At 42.1% G+C, this 22,599-nt stretch overlaps 1 protein-coding gene across 1 annotated transcript; it reads right to left on the bottom strand.

Moving 5' to 3' along the window:
- Positions 1-15,524: 15,524 nt before the first annotated feature.
- TRIM13 (tripartite motif containing 13) lies at positions 15,525-22,050 on the bottom strand. Its single transcript, XM_063444839.1, has 2 exons — positions 21,862-22,050; positions 15,525-17,781 (listed from the first exon to the last, which is right to left on the bottom strand). Exons 1-2 carry the CDS (start codon positions 21,862-21,864, stop codon positions 16,555-16,557), a joined length of 1,230 nt encoding a protein of 409 aa, XP_063300909.1. The 5' UTR covers positions 21,865-22,050; the 3' UTR covers positions 15,525-16,554.
- Between the last annotated feature and the right edge of the window lie 549 nt (positions 22,051-22,599).

Raw genomic sequence — 22,599 nt, 5'->3', positions numbered from 1 at the left:
CAAGGGCCTGCCTGAAACGGTGGAGGATGCAGACCTGGAAACCATCTTGGTGGCATGCCTCCGCCAGGGACTGCCCAACATCCCTGACCAGCTCTGGCAAGTAGAAAGAACACATCGTGCCCTGAGAGCCAAGGGACCCAGCAACAGCCCACCCAGGGACGTCATAATGAAGTGGCACCATTTCAAAACGAAAGAGGCGATCCTGAAACAGAGCAGGCAACAGCCTTACACGTGGGAAGGTACGACACTCCAACTGTATCAGGATGTCGCCCCGTCCACGCTGCAGCGCCGGAAGGAATGGAAGCCGATCACCGACTTGCTGAGAGAGAAAGGGGTTCGCTTCGCCTGGGGCTACCCCTTCAAGATCATCGCGTTCAACGGCCCCAGACCGACGGTCCTACTGCCGACAGCAGACGCGAGGGCATTCTTAAGAGACCTTAACATTGAAGCTCCAGATGACCTGCAGATGCCCATACATGGCGCAGACGACATAGCCCTACTGCCCGCATCCTGGGAAGAGCAGAGCAACAGTTCCAATTGATCCCGTGGCGGCGGGAGATGGACACTCCAGGGGACTCATATGCACGCAAGCTAACCATATTGATTTTTAACGTGTTTTCTTTTTTTCTGTTGTTGTTTATCTCAAATCTCTTAAGTGCACAGTTTGCATGTTATACCTGTTTCAGCTAGCATAGAAAATAATTAATTACTACTGTGAATGGGAGCGGAGACCGAATTTGCCTCACAGGGGAGAGGGACACGATGGGGGAGGGGGGAGGAGGCTCGGGGGACATGTTGTTACTGGAGACACTGGTGAGCTGACACAGAGCACCAGAAATATGGCTAAAACACCCAGCAAGCAGATAGCGAAACCCGCCATGGGCCGTTTGAAGGGGGGAAAAGGCGGGAGGGCACGACCACGTAGGGGAGCACACGAACTGAGGCGGCAATAGACCAGGTAGCTGGCACACCTCTGAGGCTCTTAACTGGCCCACAACCCTGATATCAGGCTACACCAGACATCCACACAAGCTATGTAGACTCCCATATACAGCGGGGGCGACCCAGCGCTCAAACCGCGCGATGTAACTACCACACAGGCTTCTGGGCTCCCTGCAGAGGACTGGACAGACAGGGAGCATACCGGACACTGAAACATAAACACCCCATGAGAAAACACTGTCAGAAAGAAAGGCAGACAGGACACAAACCAACCCCCCCAGGGAGGGAAAAAATAAATAAATAAAAAAAAAAAAAGACACAAAAATAATACAAACAAACAAACAAAAGACGATAAAAATAATATAAAAGGGACATGCCCGGGAGGTTGGGGCCCCGCTGACATGTGGGGCAGATGGGCAAGAGCTCAGCTGGGGACGAAGACAGGGGACAGTAAGGAGGCTGACCCGCTCTATGAATTAACGTCCCACCACTAGACCCCCCTTGCACAGGCTGACACCCTACCCCGGGACGATGAGGCATGACACACAAAGAAGAGACTATGACACCCCACCACCCCCACCCCCGCCAGGAGGCTGACCGATCGGATAGAACAGCATTGGTTGTAACATATACATATGGGTCTCGCCAGGGTGCTAGGCAGCTGAGCCTCCACCCCGCGAGAGGAACACACCTCAGCGCGGTGGGAGCACACCCCACTGGCTCCTGGCGATAGGTAAGACCCGGACTTGCTATCTAGCATTATCAAATTTTTGATAAATTTGCAGTACTAAGTACCTGCAGAGTACTACTTTGTATATAGTTATTTTTTCTTCTCTTTTCCTTTATCGGATAGTGGACTGACTGCAGGCCACTGCCGTCCCTGCATATCTCGGACACCTTCCGTACCCAATCCCCCCCACCCCCTCCCTTCCCCGCCAGCCAGCGGAGGGATCGACACTCGCTGGGGACAGACAGTTGGCGGAACTATAAAACACACGCCACTGAACCACAACTGCCTCACCAAGAGACGAGTAAGCCGCACATCGCACCCCACACTAACCAAACATGGAACTCAAACTAACATCCTTGAATGTTAACGGGCTGAACGCCCCTAACAAGCGCAGGCTCCTTTTAAGAGAAATTAACAGGCAACGCGCTGACATCACCTTCATCCAAGAAACGCACATACCACGCGCTTCGAAGATACAACTAACAAATCACATATATACTAAGGCCTACGCATCCAGGGCACCATACAAAAAAAACGGGGTCGAAACACTCATACACAAACGCTGTCCCATGCAAATCCATGAGGTACAAACGGACGTGGAGGGCCGGTACGTGGTGCTTTCAGGAACAATGCACGCTAATGTCTACCACCTCATAAATATATACGCTCCGAACACCCCTTCCCCGCAGTTCTGGACAGATCTCGAAACACTGATTAGGAAGCTCCCGAGGGGGATACTCATCCTGGGGGGGGACTGGAACGCCACACCCTGCCCAGCCTCCGACAGAAGCGGAGGACCCCGCCTCCCAAGATCACAGAACAGGGGGGGACAGGACAAACTCCTACATAACTTCATACGACACAACGGGCTGCTGGACCCCTGGAGGCTCCAGCACCCAGGGGAACAGGACTATACATTCTACTCGGCGGCACACACCACCTACTCCAGAATAGATTTCTTCCTCACAAACCAAACAGGCATGCATTGGACTCAATCGACGACGATCAACCCCATATCGTGGTCAGACCACGCAGATATAGCTCTTACACTCAAAACCCCAGGCACCCACACGCCGTGGAGATGGAGACTGAATGCATCTCTACTCAGAAACCCACAGGTCAAGGACGAAATCCAAAAAGAAATTACACAATACTTTCAGACCAACGCTACCCCAGACGTCTCCCCGACGACTCTATGGGCAGCTCACAAGACCGTAATCCGCGGACTCCTCATAAAAATCGCCACCCGACTAAAAAGGGAACGAAGTAAACGACTAGCAGACCTCCAAACACAATTGCGCAAAATAGAACTGCGTCACAAACAGACAGTCACCCACGCCACAACCAAAGAACTGAAAGACACTAGACACCTGATTAGGGAACTGATGCTTGACGATGTCAGTAAAGAACTCACCAAAACCAAACGACTTTTCTACGAAAAGTCCAACAAAATGGACACACTCCTAGCTCGAGCCCTCAGGCCTAAGACTGCAACCACCATGATCACCGCTCTGAAAGACAAACAGGGCAAACTACTCACTACCCCCAAAGACATAAACGACGAATTCACGAACTTCTTCACGGCGGTATATAACCACTCTCCCACGCTGACAGCGCATAACGAACACTACACTACCATTGTAGACACATTCCTAGACCGAGCCCAGCTCCCACGCCTATCGGCAGACATAACAGCACCGCTACAGGACCCCATCCACGAAGAGGAAATTGAAAGAGCGATCACAGGCCTGAAGGGAAACAAGGCCCCAGGTCCCAACGGCTATGATGGGGCGTACTACAAAACATACAAGGAAGACTTAGTACCCCATCTAGCCAATATGTACACGCGGTGGACGGAGGGAGACGCGCCCAACCAAGACTTAGCAACGGCAAATATCGTACTAATCCCCAAACCGGGCAGAGACGACACACAGGTAGCCAACTACCGTCCAATTTCACTCATCAATTTCGACATAAAGGTCTATGCTAAAATACTTGCAAACAGACTAAATCCCATACTAACCAAATGTATTCACGCAGACCAAGTGGGCTTTGTACCCACTAGGCAGCTATACGAAAACACGAGACGAGCTACGGATCTTATCTGGTGGGCGGGGGAGAATCGGACGCCTTCTCTGGTCCTTTCCCTGGACACGGAGAAGGCGTTCGATCGAATCCAATGGCACTACATGTTTGCGCTCCTGCGAAGGTTGCAGATGCCTGAATTCTATATAACAGCTGTAAAAGCCCTATACACTAACCCGAGGGCACAGACCATGATACCAAACGCAACACCGAGACTATTCAAGCTTACAAATGGCACACGTCAGGGATGCCCCCTCTCCCCGCTCCTCTTCATACTGGCCCTGGAACCTTTGCTACACCTCATAAGGTCAAACCAGCAGATAACGGGCATCAAAATAGCCACGGAGGAGTTCAAGGTATCTGCGTACGCGGATGACGTACTCCTCACCCTCACTAACCCAGCCAGCTCGACCGCACACCTCCTCACACTACTGGACGACTTCAGCCAGGTATCGGGATATAAGATAAACCTCGACAAATCGGTCGGCATGCCGGTAGGGATGACAGCGACGGATATTACAAGACTCCAACAAGTGACGAACCTAAACATATGCCCCAAACCAGTTAAATACCTAGGGGTTACACTAACCGCCAACCCCAATGACCTATATAAAGAGAACCACCAAAGACTCATAAACACCCTCATGAGAGATCTCGATAGATGGCACGAAAAACCCATCTCGTGGATTGGCAGATTACACTGTGTCAAAATGAACCTCCTCCCCCGACTACTATTCATCTTCCAAGCACTCCCGATCAAGGTAACTAAGGGGGACCTAAAACCGTTGCAAACGGCGATAGACGACTTCATCTGGGCACGCAAACGGCACAGAATAGCAAGACAGACGCTATACACCCCCAAAAGCAAGGGCGGCCTAGGCCTGCCCAACCTCTATCTTTATCACCTCTCCGCCCAGTTAGCGCAAGTCATAGAATGGCACTCACCGCCTGACACACACAGATGGGTAGACCTAGAAACCGGGCTCATGAATACCGACCTCCCACAATACTGGATATGGGTGCCCCGTACAGACAGACCTGCACTAAGCACAACCTGCCCAGCTATCCTGAACTCCACCAGGATATGGGATGCCACGACACATAAATATGATCTATCCCACCCAACATCACCCCTCACCCCATACCTCAGAAACAAAGCTTTTCCACCCGGCCTCACGGCTAGGGACTTCCGAAACATAGAGGATACGGGTATTCAGAGGTACCATCAGCTATACCAAGAGGGCACACTCCGATCCTTTGACAACCTAAAAACGCTGGCCCCCTTAGGCACCAGAGACTATTTTAGGTACATCCAACTTAGAGACTTCGCAAGAAAACCACACATCCGCAAGGCAGCTATGGCCAAGATGACCTTCTTCGAAACATTGTGCGCCAGGGAAGCACCACGGGCCGGCCTCATAACGCAATTGTACACCCAACTCAGTGCACCAACAGCCGACACACAGACACCCACATACGTGGCACAGTGGGAAGCTGAACTGCAAAACCCACCGGAAAGCGGGGACTGGCAAGACATATGGGAGGCGGCGGCGAAGTCTTCCATCTGCGTCCTACACCAGGAGCAATGCTATAAAACACTCATGAGGTGGTACACCACGCCAGTCAAACAATACAGAATGGGGAAAACAACAACAGACACATGCTGGAGGGGGTGTGGGGGGAAGGGAACCTACTTCCACATGTGGTGGGACTGCCCTAAAGCGAAAAGCTTCTGGGAAAACATCGCCACACTACTAGCAGCAGTGCTACACAAACCTATACACGCTGAGCCAGGGACATTCCTCATAGCAAAACCATTAGACGAACTCACACACAGAGAACAAAAACTCCTCAATAAAATCACCCTAGCAGCCAGGAGAGCCATGGCACAGACATGGCTGCACACAGATATGCCCCACATAGACAGAGTAACACAGAACATAAAGGAAGCCCATCTCATGGATAGGCTCACGGCACAAGTCAGGGACACCTACCCGCTATTCATAAAAACATGGGAGCCATGGGAAGACTACACGAACCGCTGAGACCCATGAACACCACATAGGGGCTCGAGCTTTACCGGATAGGACACACACAGTCAAACACTCTACCTACCTGCGGCAAACCCCCATGGAACGGTGTCGATCCCTCCCTGGCCCTTCCTACCTCCCCCCCCCACCCCACTTGACCTACTACTATTTTTCGTTTTAACCCCCCTCTCCCTTCCCCCCCAAACCTAGTGACCGATCAAGCATGCAATAAACGACCCATCTTAGGGAACAGAGGCCACACAAAAGTGAGCCCTAAAAACAGTGACACTAAATGCTCAAATGACCGAATCACTAAAGACATAGACGAGGTGGGAAAAGGCATGTATTGCATAGGTACTGAACAGCCATCTGCTCCACGGAGCAGCATGACCACCCTTGGAAACTTATATCACCTGAAATGTACCATGCACTACCACCACATAAACCCCCTATACCTCATGTTATGCTTTTATATGTTATTTAACAAAAAGATCCAATACACCTGACAAGCTGGTGAACCATTATAGCAATAAATCCTTCTTTGTTATAAGCAGCAGAAACCATTTAAGCGTTAATACTGAAGACAACTAGTCAGCCACAGCAGGACTTTCTGTAATAGACAGCTTCTTATAGCATAGTGCAAATACAGCGGTTAGAACCTGAATAAACCAGCATAGAATGAAAGTTAACTGTTTGAAATACGTACACCGACATCTAGCCATAAACTACCTAACTACTGGTCTTGTCTTGTTTTGTTTTTTAAAAAAAAAAGTGCAGTACCTATTGCTTACATGTACCCAATGTTTAAAATGCTATGTAACTCTGAACATATCACTGCTTACGCCTGTAACTAATTCTGCATTCAAAAATAAAGAATTTAAAAAAAAAAAAAAAGACACACAGGGGCTGGGATGAAGTAAAAAAATACACAATGGGAGCTAAAAGAGAATTACAAGGGTGGCGGTAAGAGACAAAAAGGAGAAAATTGTAAACAAGATACACTAAACAAGGTAAAAAAAAATCAAAGTAACACAAAGTAACATCAGAAACAAAAAAAGGCATATGGAAGTTAAGAGAAACACAAGATGCTTTCCTACGGGGAGACGTAATGCGCATTAGGTCTCCTCGGCCGGTGGGCGGGTCAGTCTCGCCCACCGGCCAACGCAATGCAGAGGAGGAGCGGCGCGGAGGAGGAGATAGCGGCGAGGGACATCGCCGCTGCCTCAGGTAAGTGACTGAAGGGGTTTTCACCCCTTCAGTAACCGGTGATTGAGGGGTGGGAGGGAGAGGGACCCTCCAGTGCCAGGAAAACGGATCGTTTTCCTGGCACTGGAGATTCCCTTTAATAAAACACATTTTCAAACTTTGTATAACCTACTTGTTATTTTAGCATCACTATGAACTTGTTTTGTATTTTATATGCCCGATAACTATGATGTCATTTTGGTGCCAAAATTTTAATAATTGATTGAATCTATTCTATATAAACTCTCATTCACCAGGTTAATGTTTTTATTGCCAGTTGATGAAGCCCTGTGTTGGCGAATCGCGTTTTGGCTGTTTTTAATACTTTTTTTATATGTACACTTAAAGGAGTGTTGGCCCCTTAATCTTGTATGTGCCATTTACCTTTTTTTACATATTATTTTATTTATTTATTTAATTTTATTAACCTGGTTATCAAGAACATTGGCGTACTTACTCACCCAAGAATTCTAGGTGGGGATTATACCACCCACGCTATCATAGTGAGCAGTATATCCTGCTCACTTAAATGTGAGTACTATACCTTTTATATACAAATCTTTTATCACTATATACAGAGAGCACTATTCTGTTTTATTTCTCTTCCCATACCGAGGACCTTCACTCCAAACCACCCACCACTACCTATATCCCACCAGTGAGGGATCAACGCCACTGATTGCCAATTACACCTGAGCTTGTACTAGCTCTCTAAAATGTGAGTAGGATTATCACCACTGTTGTTAAGCTCCTCCGTTTTACTACTTGATACAGATTACACTATTGGATTTTCTTCTCATTTGCATGTTCCAACGGAACCTGAATATCTGACTACCTCAGTATCTTCACGACAATTAGATCCATATCCCACCCAAGTTCCTCAGTCAAGTTGGACTTTTTAACTATATGTATTTTACCCAGGACTATTCTATTTCCCATTTATAACTTTTTATATCTAAGTATACCTTTGATCTTTTATTTTTTGTACTCTATTCTCTTTGATGGTCTGTGAGGGAACATCATACTCTTAGGTTGCGGTCTACCCTTAATTTATTTTAAGCTTCTAAACTCGCCACTAAGCGCTGATCCAACCACTTTTTGTCCATTCGATATATATATATATATATATTCAGGTCTAGCTGCTACTGGCTACTAGACCTGAAGGCAGACCACTGCATGCTGCCAGAACAGGAACCAGTCATCATCACAGTCGAAGATATCCAACAGAGAGCAGCACACATGAAGAGCTGGTGAGCCCCAGGACCTGACATGATTTACAACAACTGGATAAAGAAGTTAACAGCACTGCATGAACGCCTAGCAGCACAAATGAACCAGCTACTAGCAACAGGCTCCCACCCTGACTAGCTAACACAAGGCAGAACAATACTGGTCATGAAGGACCCTCACAAGGGAACAGCACCATCCAACTACCGACCAATAACCTGCCTCCCCACAACATGGAAACTCCGATCAGGCATCATAGCCTCTGAGATCCAAGGGCATATGAGTCAATATATGAGCAATACTCAGGGGATTGGAAACAACACCAGAGGGTCACAACACCAACTACTGGTAGACCAAGCACTCACAAGGGATTCTAAGACCAGACAGACCAATCTGTGTATGGCCTGGATTGACTACAAGAAAGCCTATGACACTCTTGGAAGGGGCATCACAACACAAAGGCAAAAGGCAAACGGCAACAGGAACGTTGAAATACGTACTTTTAGTTGCATTATCTATACAACGCATTCAAATGAGGGTTGTTTCCAGCCTAGAATTAATTTTCGCAGACTTCACTGAGCAAATGTTTTTTCAAAACCAAAATGTATCAAGCATTTCATTAGATCCTCCACCTTTCTAAAAACAGAATTCATGCCTTAGTTTGCATTGCATTGACACTACTTTTACAGATTAACACCGATTGTGTTTGAAATTTAATACAAAAGTCTGCTCCAGAAAGGGGGTGAAAATTAGAAAAGAAAGATAGCATTCAGGGTGGGGAGGACCATAAAATCAGACGATACTGTGGGTGGTGGAGTGGTCTCTAGTTATGAGAAAATGATATGTAGGAGATGACAATTGTACACACCCTCCACCCACTCAGGTTAATTTTATATTTTCAAATAGCAGTAAGTAACCCACATAGATGCCTTCAACTCAGTCTTGTATTACAAAACCAGAGGTATTTATGAAGGATCGAAACACAATTACTCACCCCATCTGCTCTTTCTCTAAATAGCCAGCTGGGCTTTGTACATAGCATTGGACTGTTCACACTCACACTTTATCTCCATCTATATTAAATTTGAAACATAAGAAATTCTAAAACCTTCTCTACACTGGAAGGAAAAATTGTAGATTTGGTACGTTGTTCACTGAAATGGGACTTTCACAACTGATGCCAAAATTGCTAATTTAGAAAAAAATTGCTAAGTCAATTATTTATTTAGTTTTGCTATTTCACATCCAACATATATCCAGGGAAGGGAACACTCCAACAACCATGACCACTACAACTCACAACCAGCGCACTGCAAACTCCAGGTAAGTTGTCAAACCATTCTCAAATCATTTGACTACTTACTCTGGGAGGGCACCAGGGCACGTCTGGCAAAATAATCTTTAAAGCAAATTGCAGTGGTTATATGTTTGGAGTGTTTAATTTAATATTGACAATTTTGCCAAGATGGCTTTTGCTGATACAATAGTTATTCTTTATTTTATAATGCGGGATAGCCAGTATATCACAGGAATTATAGAGCAGTGGGTGTGTTTACAAAAATAAGAATCTTAAGAATCTATAAACATTGAAGCCACTAAGAACTGAGTCACTGCCTTTGAATAACCAGTTTAACCTGTAAGATTAATCAGGTTACACACGACCATTATATGTCATCCACAAATAGTGAGAGCGAGTAGAATTCAAGTTAAAGCTTCAAAGACACTTTATGGGACACTAAAGGCACCCAGACCATCTCATCTCATTTAACTGGGCGAGCGCCACACTTGCAGCACATGTGCTTTCATCCCCAATGCTTCTCTATTAGAAGTATTGGATTGGTTGAGAAGGCAATAAAGCCACACCTTTAGCATGATGTCGCAAGAGGAGGAGCGAAAGGCAGCACAGAGTGAGTTTCTGCTCTGGAAAAAGGAAGGTAAAATACTTTTCCTCCCTATTTTCTAATGAAGTTGGGGGCTGCTGAATCTATATAGGGACTAGAACACTATAGCATTAGGAATCCAGCCTAACACTATAGTGTCCCACTAACCAGTAATAACATAGATCAGCATGGTGATTAGTGATTCTCTGTTTAAAGTGTGCAGTTTGAGGTTCATTTGGTCATCGGGTCTCAATAATAAATAGTTTAACCACGATTATTCATATCTTCACTTTCAGTCATCTCTCACGTTTAATCATTACCATAAGCAGGCAGTGGATTCTTTCTGGATATCATTTTGACACATGTGAAAGTGAACACACTTTAATACAAGCTGTGGATGTGTCTGCAAGGTTAGCTACGGGGTAAGCAAAACATTCTAGCATGCACAGGGAATACACATATCCAGGTTTTGAAGCTTGAGTATTCTGTTTGCACGCTTACTAACAAGTGCTAATCCACAGAAACACTACTTCCTCTAAACAATTTTCCTGGCAGATAGCAGGGAACGACTTAGGGATTTATTCACTAAACTGCAAGCTCTGGCAAGTTGACAAAGGACTTCCAAAATGAAGGCAAATTTTAGGAAAGTTTATAAAAACCTCACCCAAATCTGCTGATAATTTTTCCCCCCCTTTCTTGGCTATTTTGACCTAAATTTAGCATAGGTCTTTGCTAAGGGAATAATACCCTTAATAAATCAGCAAAAAAAACAACACATAACCCTTATTTAGCTAATATGCCATGCCCATCATCCCCAGCCAGCCTCCGTGACAAACGGTACACACTGTGATAATTGGCAGCCTGAAACGGCTCTTACAGCCATAGTCACAATGATCACAAAGTGATTGACAATTGATGCCTGGCTGCAGCAGTGCATGATGGGATTAGATGTAAAAATGGCTATTGCTAAACAAATGCATTAGTTGTCAGCTAAGGCATAGTGATCAATGCATTTGACTCCCTAGGGGACAATCTACTAAACAGTTAATTGGTATGGTTAGTATTAGGAAGAGCAGATCTACTAAACAGTAAATGGTTAGATTTAGTCAGTGTTAGCTAGGGACGATGTAGTAAGTAGTGAATGGTTAGTGTTAGATATGGCTGTGGACAGTGAGAGTTATGGTTAAGAGAGGTTTATAAATAGTGTTAAAGTTTTAACGTCATGACACAGATAGTGTCACTTCACCAAATAGTAATAGTTCAAAGAGGAACATCAAAATTAGTCTGTGTCTTTAATTTGACCCTACAAATTCCACTAAATCTGGAAAAGGTTAATACATCCCATATTAGAATACAATTATGGGGCTTTAACCGAATTGGGTTAAATAAGGTATGTGAAATTAACTTTAAAAATAATACAAGAGTGTTGAAAACACAAACAAATATAACAAGCAATTTTGTCTGGGTTGGTGATGAAATAGTTAAATGTCAAATATGATGAGGCTACATTCTATATACTTTTGTGTCAACGTTTTTGGATTTTGCAACTGCGATTAAAGTTATAGTCTCATTTCAAATTTGGCAAGGGTTAAAACTGCAATAAAACTGTAATTCACTCCTTGTCATAGTTGTCCGATAGCGTCCAAAATGATTTAAAAAATGTAATTCACTCTTTGCCATATTTGTCCCATAGCTTCCAAAAACATAATTAAAATCCCAGACAGATTAGGTAATTTCACCACCAGGGCTAATAAGTGTATCTATTTTGAATTATTATGAACAGAAGTGAAAAACAAAATTTATGCTAATTATACGTATGTGCAATCAGAAGACAGACGTTTCGTTCCTTCACAAAATATATAATATGTATGGATGCACTTAAAAAGAAAGTGTTTTACTATGGTTGTACAAACACCTAGTAAATGTGCCAAAAAGGCCTCAAGGATGAACACATGGAATCTCGGAAAAGCCATCAGTCTCAAAGGGGTTAATTTGATATACCACCCCACACACGTTACTCAAATATTAAAACGATACAATCTGTGGTCTACCTGGACTGTTCAAAGACTGTACAAAGACGAACCCCAAACACTTGTTTGCAAAATGGCTTACTACATCCCCCCCATCCTCCTGTAGCTGAAACTCCATAGTATACTTAGTATACCCTCAAATGACTCAGAGATAGAATGCCCACTGTGGAAACTGGAGACCCTCAACCGTCTTTAAACACATCTATTGATTTTAGCTTTATGTTTATGGAAGACACAACCAATTCTATTGTGTTTTACCTAGGAAGCCAAATCCCTTGTGTACATTATTAATACACTGACTTTTTTGCCTACAAAATATTTATGAGTTCCAGGTTCTGAATAACCAGTCCCAATTGCTACACTTTTCTAAATATTTGATATTGTTCCACTCCATAAAACTTTACATTTGATATATTGTCATGTCATCAGCCTGTCAACCACTAAATATATTCTAAACACTGCTGTTTACGCACAAAATTATTGATTTAAAAATAGTTTTTAAAATGGGAGTAAACTGAGGACTTATTGGGGCTCACGCTGTTAGCAACTCTGTTTAGGACACTGTGTCATTCAACTGCTTAGAACAATGCGCCCAGCTGGCACTAGAATGGTCCACTATTGGTCAAGAAAACTTCCACCCAACAATACAACAGTCAATACTGTTGCCACAAGATATGATGGATCCATGCAGTCTATGTTAAATTCTTATGCTACCATCTGCTTAAACAGTCAACTTATTCTCCACCTCACCTATTGTTCAACACTGTGGAATATGTTGGGACTAAAGACATAATTGTAATTGAGTGATAAGTTGAGTATTTGTAACCTGTCAGTTAGAATGACTTGGGCAACACTCCCCTTACATGTCATGTTAAAGGAACACTACAGGGTCAGGAACACAAACATGTATTCTTGACAGTATAGTGTTAAAAACACCATCTAGCCCCCTCTGAATATAGTAAAATCTTACCTTTATTCCAGTCTGTTGCTGCTGGATCTGCTCCTGATCTGCCTGCTTGGCTGACATCATCAGCAGTGATGATCTCAGGCAAACAATGCTTTACCATAGGAAAGCATTGGATTTGCTGAGCTTGTCAAGGAGGCAGAGCCAGCACAGCCCTGGCCAATCAGCATCTCCTTGCAGAGGTGGAGACACTGAATGGCAGTGCTACTCATTGTGCAGCATTACCCAAGGAAGCATCTCTAGTAGCCATCTGGAGAGTGGCCACTGGAGGCATCCCTAGGCTGCAACGTACAGTGTTTACTGCATCCCTAGGCTGCAACATACAGTATTTACTGCAAAAAGCCTGCAGGGACTGACTATACTCACCAGAACAAATACAATAAGCTGTAGTTGTTCTGGTGACTATGGTGTCTTTTTAAGTTATCTTTGCTCGCACAACATACACTCACTTCTGGTATATTTACTATAAACTCCAGTGACTGGAGAAAAACTGGAAAAAGACAGTTGTCTCAGACGCCGTTTGGCTATATATTAAACAAATACGTGTACCTAATAAAAAGGATATTGAGAGTTTCATATGAATTTTGAAGCGGCACAGCCATTCACAAGAGCATGGGTAAACAAAGTTCTCTCTTTTCATTTACTTAGAGAAACACTCCAAGCTCCATAACCACTCAACGCCCCCTCTCCACATACATCACCTGAGAAATCATTGGTTCTACATTCAGCCATCTTGAATCTCTACTGTAAGATGTAGCATGTGTAGTGCTTGGAGTGGCTCACTAATGGTCTTTATGTGGGCTGTGAGCATACCTCTGAGCTCCCACAATGTCATGTGGACTGTGGTAACACCATTAACTGTGTGGGAGAACATGGATGAGCTTAAACCTCCCTCGTATTTTTTCAACAAGGCTGTACATATAATTAGAAGGGAGTGTTTATAATAATACACCCTACCCATGCTTTTAAACAACTTAAAGCTCATTATGAGAATGAGCTCCCTTCTAAACAAAGAGTAATGAAGAAAACACAATAAGTGGAACTGCACATTGTAGCATCAGACCAGAGGCTGTCATATATCATCATTAGCCATTATTTGTTTGCGGACAACAAAGGAGGGATCAGGGCATCAAAGGAGCGATCACGGCAATATACAATGCACTATACATACAGGATGCTTATAAAACCTAATAAAATGTGCAGGAAGTTAATGCATCATTTTCATTAAAGGGACACTGTAGGCACCATAACTGCTTCATCTCATTGAAGTGGCTGTCTGGTGTCCCTGAGGATGTCCTCCCATTCAGGATTAAACAGAGTGCATGGGGACTCCAGTCATTATAAGCTGATTCGATGAGATTAAATAGTTATAGCACCTACAATGTCCCTTTAAGATGATTTCCTAAAGTATTTTGCTGCTTAAAGAGACACACTAGGTACCATAATCACTTCAACTCACTTTTGCATTATCGGAACAAATTTGTCCAAGTGTGGACATTAATGATAGTCAGTAAGTGCTTGGGGATGGCAGCAGAGAGGCCAGGTAAGCCCAGTTCACTAAACAGCAATTTGAAAGCTCACAGAATGTAATATTTGTTTAAAAACATCTAGCCTAGGCAAGATAATGAGGATTTAGTTACAGTATTGCATGACCCTGCCACAATGCCAATGTACCCCATGGGAGGCATATGATCACTAGCCCCCCTTTATATATATATATAGATATATATATGAAACTTATTTAAGAGCAAAAAGTTGTAAGATAAAAGAACCCACACAAAAACTGTATTCCTTACACTATAGTATGGCCCTATCCCTAATTTACTAGGTCCTCAACTCGCAAGCATGAAATGCGTTAACCCCCCCCCCCCTTTTTTTTTTTGCTTACCTTATTCAAGAACTTAGTGCTGGAACAGTTCCTCTTCCAGTTATGTCACGTCAATGTAGGAGCCTAATGCACATGCGCAGCAAGCGCCATGCACTTTAGATCTTCATCAATCAATGCGATTTTGAAAACACTGGACGTCCTCATACAAAGCGCAACAACATCCAATGTCGTTTCACAGAGTTAAACTATGTGAAAATACAGCCACCAGAGGTTGTCTTAACTCTGCAATGTAAACATTTTACATTGCAGGAATAAGGGGACAGGGGCACTTCACCCAGACCACTTCAATGTGATGAAATGATCTGGGTGCCTACAGTGTCCCTTTAATGCATAATAATTGACTATACTATCACAGTTTTTCCAACCGGAATGGAAAACATGTAAACAAAGGAACAAACCTAATGACAGCATTTTTGAAGAATTTTTGTATTTATTGTTTTAAAAATGAAGACTAGATTCCGATGCTAATTTTACAATGCAAGCACCTGTAAAAAAGGTTAGGAACGACTGCTACAGTGGGTTTAACAGCAGCTATCACAATATCTGACAGTTTGTTTCACATTTAAATAAATAGGCTATCTTAACCATTAACACTTTGAAAATCTGGAACACAAACTGGATAATGGTTATACAGAATTAAGAAATTACATTGGGGATGGACTGTGTGTTTCTTCTTCATATCTGGCAAACCAGCAAACTTCCAAACGATTTTTGAATTTGTATAAAACAGTTTTACATTTAGCTAGATAATAGGAAGTTATACACTGCATGTTTGAACTGTACATAATAGCTATGAGGTTCTCGTGAATAATAAAAAATAAAAAAAATACTAAATGAAGAGACAAACTCTTTTCCTGCATGAAGGTTACAAATTAGTCTGAATTTGGAAAGTAAATAAAATTACTTTTACAGAAGACTATTACTGCGTGAGCCAAGTGCACTTGAGGTGGGATTGTAGAATACTGTGATTTGATTATGGTTTATATCCTGTCCACTGGCTGATATTCTGAGCATACACTGAAAAATTGCCATATTATTAATACATTAAAATTCAGGTTATACTACACCTAACAATAAAATTCATATCCCTAACCTTAGGGATCCAGGCGACAGACAGCCAATAGCTGCAGGGTTCCACCCTCCGCGACACTCCTGTCCTCCCTCAGCCTAAAACCACCTAGCATCTGCACCCTCCAGCACAGTGAGTTACATAAAAAAAGGAGAAATGAACGGAGGGAGAACTTGGCCACCGCACTGGAAAGTAAGGTGAGTTTTAGCTTTCTTTTTTTTCCTTTTGGGATCAGGGACCATGATAGGAAAGGTTACTTTAACCAAAAGATTATTTATTTATTTTTTGTTTAAGTTGGAACTGAGCTACATGGCCCATTGTTCTGCTACTTTGTAATACAAGAATTAGTAACACCTCGGAATAAAATGTCTGGTGACGACAAGTGATATTTTACTATCTGATGAAAATTCATGTCAGTGGCATTTGGATTGAGGCAAAAATATTTATTTTCACACATACAGAGATTATAGTTTATATTTACAAGCAAATTCGGCCACATGTTCTACAAATGCCACGAAATATGTCTGACATCTTTCACTCATGTCAAATACTTCTTTTGAAGTCAGATTCCAGAAAGTGGAAATGTGGTCAGTGGCCTTTCTTGTAATGGTCGATAGATACCAACATCCTGAATCTATATATTCATGAACATTCAGATGATAGTCATAGAAGAAACCTGAAACAAGTATTGTCACCACCAGGCAAAGAAGTAGGACTCTAATAGACAGCACCTGAAAGGGAAATTTTAGCCGAATGTTATATTTTTTCTTGGGAGATTCTGGTGGCAAACTAAGTTTATCCACATCTGCAAGTTTAACGGTATCCCACATGCTAGTATCAAAATTCTTCATAGATGGGCTTACTGTCACATCAGAGACTGATGGTAATGGTGCTTTCTTGATTATATTTATCTTCTCCCTAAATTCCTGCACTTGCTGTAGGAACAGAAGAGGGTCAGATATCTCCTTGAAATCCTCAGCAATATCGCAAGCCTTTTTCTGGTCCTTCAGAATAGCATTCAGTTTGTTGATTTCTGGATCGTATGCCTGCATCACACCCAGCTTCATGGTTTCAAAATCAGAGAGGATCTCATTTTTCTTCTGCTCCAGGACATGTTGCAGTTTTTCAAAGTAGGCCTTTACTTTATCCGAATCCATAGAAAGTAAATGGAGAGCCTTCCTTTTATTTGTTTCCAAGGTTTTAAGGTGGGACAGCACATCATCACAATGCCAGTTCTCGGATTGCATTAGCAGAGACTGGACGGAACTCTTCTCCTGGTTGTAAGCATTGTCGATTGAGGAAAACGTATGACCTTTGTGTTCCTCACTGGTGGCACAGAACCCACAGATGAGTTTTAGATCCGTTGAGCAAAACATATTTAAAGGTTGTCCGCTGTGCACTTTGCACACGGGCATCTTTGGGGAAACCTTAATTTTATTGTATTTCTCTACAATCCCTTTCAGCAAATAGTTGGCCTGATAGCCATTAACGCCCGTTGTAGAAGTCTCCTTACGGCAGGTTGGACACTTCAAAGAGGACGGCCTCCATAACATATTCCTGGAATTTCCTTCAATAATCCCTTCCAAACATTTCTTACAGAAACTGTGTGAACAGGGCAAAACACGTGGGTCTTCAAAAAGACTGCAGCAGACTGGACACGTCAAATCTTCTTCCAGCATCTCCATCACATTCTGTAAGAAAAATATAAAATAGAAGTTATGAAATAATAAAAAGAAATTGTAGGCTTCATTTTCTGTAAAATCTAGAACTGCCTTAGTCAGAAAAAGAAAAAAATAAGTTTACGTTTATTTCTACAACAGTATCTTGTGATCCATGCATACTGATATTTTTCACAAGACCAAGAGTTCTTATTATGTTTTCATAGTGACATAGCAGGATAGAGACAGCTTTTCAATACATGGTAAAAGTTACAAGAAGCAGGGTTATTACACTAAAAGGTGAATTGTAGGGAATTCAAAATAGTCAAACTGAAATGCTATATTATAGGGTGAATTTTTCCAAATCAGCTATGGTGGCCTAAAAATGTGCAATTTGCTTTGAATTCCCATTAATTCACACTTCTGTAAATAACCCAGTAAGGCATTTCCTTGAGTAAAATGATATGGGAGGAGTGTAAAGTGGTAAAAAAAACCTTTAGCTATTCATAGTAATATTTTTTCTACTTTAAAGACACATCTCATTGAATTATGAGTTATAGTGCCTGGAGTCCTCTGGCACCATCTATCTATTTAGAGTTAAACAATTTTGAGCAATTTAACACTTAATAAGGGAGATTATACACTTCATTCTAGTCATACCAATTCATATCATCAATGGGTGTTGTGACAGGCTGCTGGGAACTCATGTAGCATTAAAACATTAAAAACTGTTTATTGCTGAATGCAAGGGCGGCGTCAGGGGACTCCAGACACTATAACCACTTCAATAAGATGAAGCGGTGACAGTGCCTAAAGTGTCCCTTTAAAGTGACACTGTAGGCACCCAGACCACTTCAGCTCATTGAGGTGGTCTGGGTGATGTGTCCCTTTTGCACTTAGTGCTGCAATGCTAAACATTGCAGTTCCAGAGAACTGCAATGCTTATATTGCAGCTCTAAGTCTGCCTTCAGTGGCTGTCTACCAGACAGCCAGTCGAGGGCTTCCAGAATCCAAACTGACTTTTGGCTTTCCTATGGGGAGGTCTAATGTGCGCGCGGCATTTGCCGCACATGCGCATTAGACCCCACTTGTCGCGGGCTGGAGGAGGGGGCGGAGCTATGACCCAGCGCTGAGGGACATCGGCGCTGGGAAAAGGTAATTAAATAAAGGGTTTTTAACCCTTTATTTACCAGGGAGAGGGGTAGGGGCGAGGGAGGGGATCAGTAGTGCCAGGAATACAGCTTTCTATTCCTGGCACTACAGTATCCCTTTAAGTAATTTTTTCTAATTTAAGTATTGTACATTTGGCTTAGAAAAAAAGTGTTTTCGGTTTATGACAAAACATAGAGGAAATACAGGACATACAAGAGTTTATCCATGTTAACTGCTCGATGATCAAGGCCATGTTCACACAGCAAGATCTTTCAAGCTACCTGCAATCAATAAATACCCCATCAACCTCATCTGTGTCAAAACAAATTACTCAGGCAATCCACTACTCTTTCTGCTGTTTTCCTCCATAATGATCTAACTGGAAGCATCCTCTATTCTACATGGTCGATTACTGGCAAGCTCCAAAGATGATAATGAAATACATCTTACCTTGAAGGCAAACAATGCAAATAATGGCCAACATGGTCGCACATCAGATGAGGATCTATCCAACTTTTTTTTATTAATGCTAATTCCGGAATCACTAAATATTTATTTTGTGCTTATAATTTTGATAGGAAATTCGATATTCTGGTGACAATAAAATTTAACTTACACATGTCTACTTAATTGGCTAGCACAGTGTACAGATGGAATCCTTTTTTCACAAAAAAAAACTATATCATGTCAAATACACCCCAGATTTTTGTTGTTGTAGGGATTCTTATAATAAACAAACATATTTTATTTGTTTTTCTGTTTAAAAACACTGGCTTTACTACTGGCTTGATTTCCTGTTAATGACAGTACTGTGTCAATCTAGAAAAAAAAAACGAAAATGTCCCGAAACTAACCCTAAATTTCCCGCCATTTGCCTTAAAATGGCACTGTTACTTGAAAATGTTTTTTCCATAAATCAGTGTTACAAACAATACAAATACGGTAGGTTAATATTATTTCCATCTAACAAAACTGTAGTAAGTTTATTTGGAATTATCACTCAGATCTAACAGTGTTTCAGTCTGAAGGCAGCCATCTTGGAATTGTATTATAATTTTTTTTTAAATGTTCTTTTATATTAACTGATAAAAAAAAAACAAGATGGCAGAGATCATGTGATGCCAGAAGTAAATTTAGAGCCTGAGATTTGAAAAGTGTAATATGAATTTCTGAAGAGATCTCTGTAACTGTTGACAACATTGACTGGGAATTCTTACAACTTACTGTTAATATTAAACAATCACTAACATTTTGTATAGGGACACTGTAGGTGCCTAGACCACTTCATCTCAATCAAGTGGTCTAAGAGTCATGTCCCCATATTTTAACCATGCAAATGGAAACACTGCCATTCTGCAAAACGACAATGTTTTCATTCAAACAGCCACTAGAAGCGCTTCCGAGGAAATAGCAGCGTAAAACTCTTGTATCTCTATCATATGGTCTTAGAGAGACCATTTGATTGGCCCAGTGTGACTTTTTGATGCGCATGCACATGAGCCTACAGGAAAGCATTGGATTGGCTGCGATCATCACTCGCCATGATCTCAGTCGAGGCAGCACAGAGACCGGCGCTGCAAGATAAAAAAAAAAGGCATGTAAACTATGGCACTAGGAAAACACATTTATATTCCAAATACTATAGTGTTCCATTAAGTGTCATGGACAAGGGCACATTTTCAGAAATTTAACATAAATACACTCAACTATTCTAACTTTCCCTGCTGTGCAGTAGTTCTATCTGAAACCCACATTTTCGGGATATCTGTAAAACCCTAAATACGCATAATTTAGTGATGTAGAATATAAGTTCGCTGTTGTGGCGTTTGATACTGTCATGTACCTATCTGCACAACAAAAATAAAGAATATAAAAAAAAAAATTTTTTTAGTGATGTAGTGGCATAGGTTTGAAAAATCACTATAATACAGACAAGTCTATTATCAATTCCAAAGGTAATTCCAAACTAAACTAAACTAAAGGGACTTTTCAGAGAGCAACACTACCGTACCGGCCTGAACATAATTAAATATTTACCTACAGCTTGTAGGAAAAAAACACACACAGACAGGATCAGAATCAAATCCGAATGGCAAAATGTAGGCTAAAATAGCAATAGAAGAGTAGATGACTATTTTCAGACCCGCTATCTGCAGGAGATAAAGAACAAACAATGTTACAAAGGTTAAAAAATAGCTTGGCTGTTTTTTGCCTAAATTTGCAATTCAGGTTTCGATTTACTCCGATATGTTGTTTTATGAATACACTGCACCGTTTTTTCCTTTAATAGTGTTTTCCCAAAATTAAATATTGTCTAAAAACATATATAGTTTATATAGCAATGACTCAATGCTCATGACACATAAGAGAGACAGTGCCCTTTTCACAAACAATGAGTTAATCTTCAGAGGTGTGTTTCATTATTACAGACCTAAGCAAATAAAACGCACTAATGCTTACGCTCCTTTCTAATTAAAACGCCTGCAAAAAAAAGAAAAAGTCCAACCACCTATTCATTGAAGTATGGATGAAAATTAGTCATTATGGGCTCTCCCACATACAAACAGTAATAGCAATCGCAATATACAGACAGACAGACAGTTATGTAGCCTGGATTCTCTTCTGATTTCCACATATTAAAAAAAAACAAAAAAACATTTCTTTAACTCTACAACTACAAAATGGAATAGAACACACACAAGTAAATAGCAATATAGATACATATACATATACACTAATTCCCCCAATTCCCAAGAACAGTCTTTAGGGGGTTGCCTTCAGTCATTACTGTTGCTGTGGACTCTGCTAGAGCCTGGTAGAAGTTGCACCCCCCAGCAGCCTTAGTGCCAGTGTATGGTAAACAGAAAGCATTGCAGGAGCTGGTGCCCTCAGTCAGAAGTCAATGCAAAGCTTGACAGACATTCTATTTGGAATTCTGTGATCAGGCCCCACATAGCTCACCATAAAGCAGCTCTGGACACAAAATCTGAGTTCCTGGGTTAACCCTTCAAAGGCAGGGGGTTTCAGCAGCACCTACTGCATGCTCTCTGCAGCAGCCTCTTCTCCCTCATAGGAATCCAGCTTGTGCACTCCCCCAGCCTGTGCAATGCCAGCCCAGGTCATAGCAGGAGCTGCTACCCAGACATCCCACTCTATGCCACTTCCTAAACCAGGCGCCTCCGCCTGCTGCCCCGCCTAGAGCAATGGCTGCAATGCTTTTCTAGTAGTCTGATCCCTGCCTGTAATTCATTATACTGGTCTGTCTAGGCTAGGGGAAAGCACGGCATGGCGAGGGAACAGCTGTTATTTTACAAAAACAGACAGGGTACTGACTGTGCCATCATGCTGGTGAGGCTGAGAGAAATGCATTCGTAGGATTAATAGAGGAGGCATGTTCTTGTGTGTGAGCATTATTACAATGACCAAATAAAATATATGATACTACAAAAAGTGTAGTGAAAGGAATTTTAATGTATGAAATGTTTATTGCTTATTGTATTACTTGTTTAATAGCAAAGTGAAAGCAAGACACTGACAAAATAAGCACAACATTTATTACCAAACCTGGGAGTTTTAGGACAAATTGTGGTAAATTCAAAACTGTAGAGTGTAGACAAAATGAAATTACCTAAATTTACAATCCTGTGAAGTATACAGAGCTACCTTCTGAAAAGTCCACCATCCAATACTCACGGAACC

The sequence above is a fragment of the Pelobates fuscus genome, chromosome 1, assembly GCF_036172605.1.
Source record: "Pelobates fuscus isolate aPelFus1 chromosome 1, aPelFus1.pri, whole genome shotgun sequence".
In the NCBI taxonomy this organism is placed as follows: Eukaryota; Metazoa; Chordata; class Amphibia; order Anura; family Pelobatidae; genus Pelobates; species Pelobates fuscus.
This window is presented reverse-complemented; position numbering and strand designations above follow the sequence as displayed.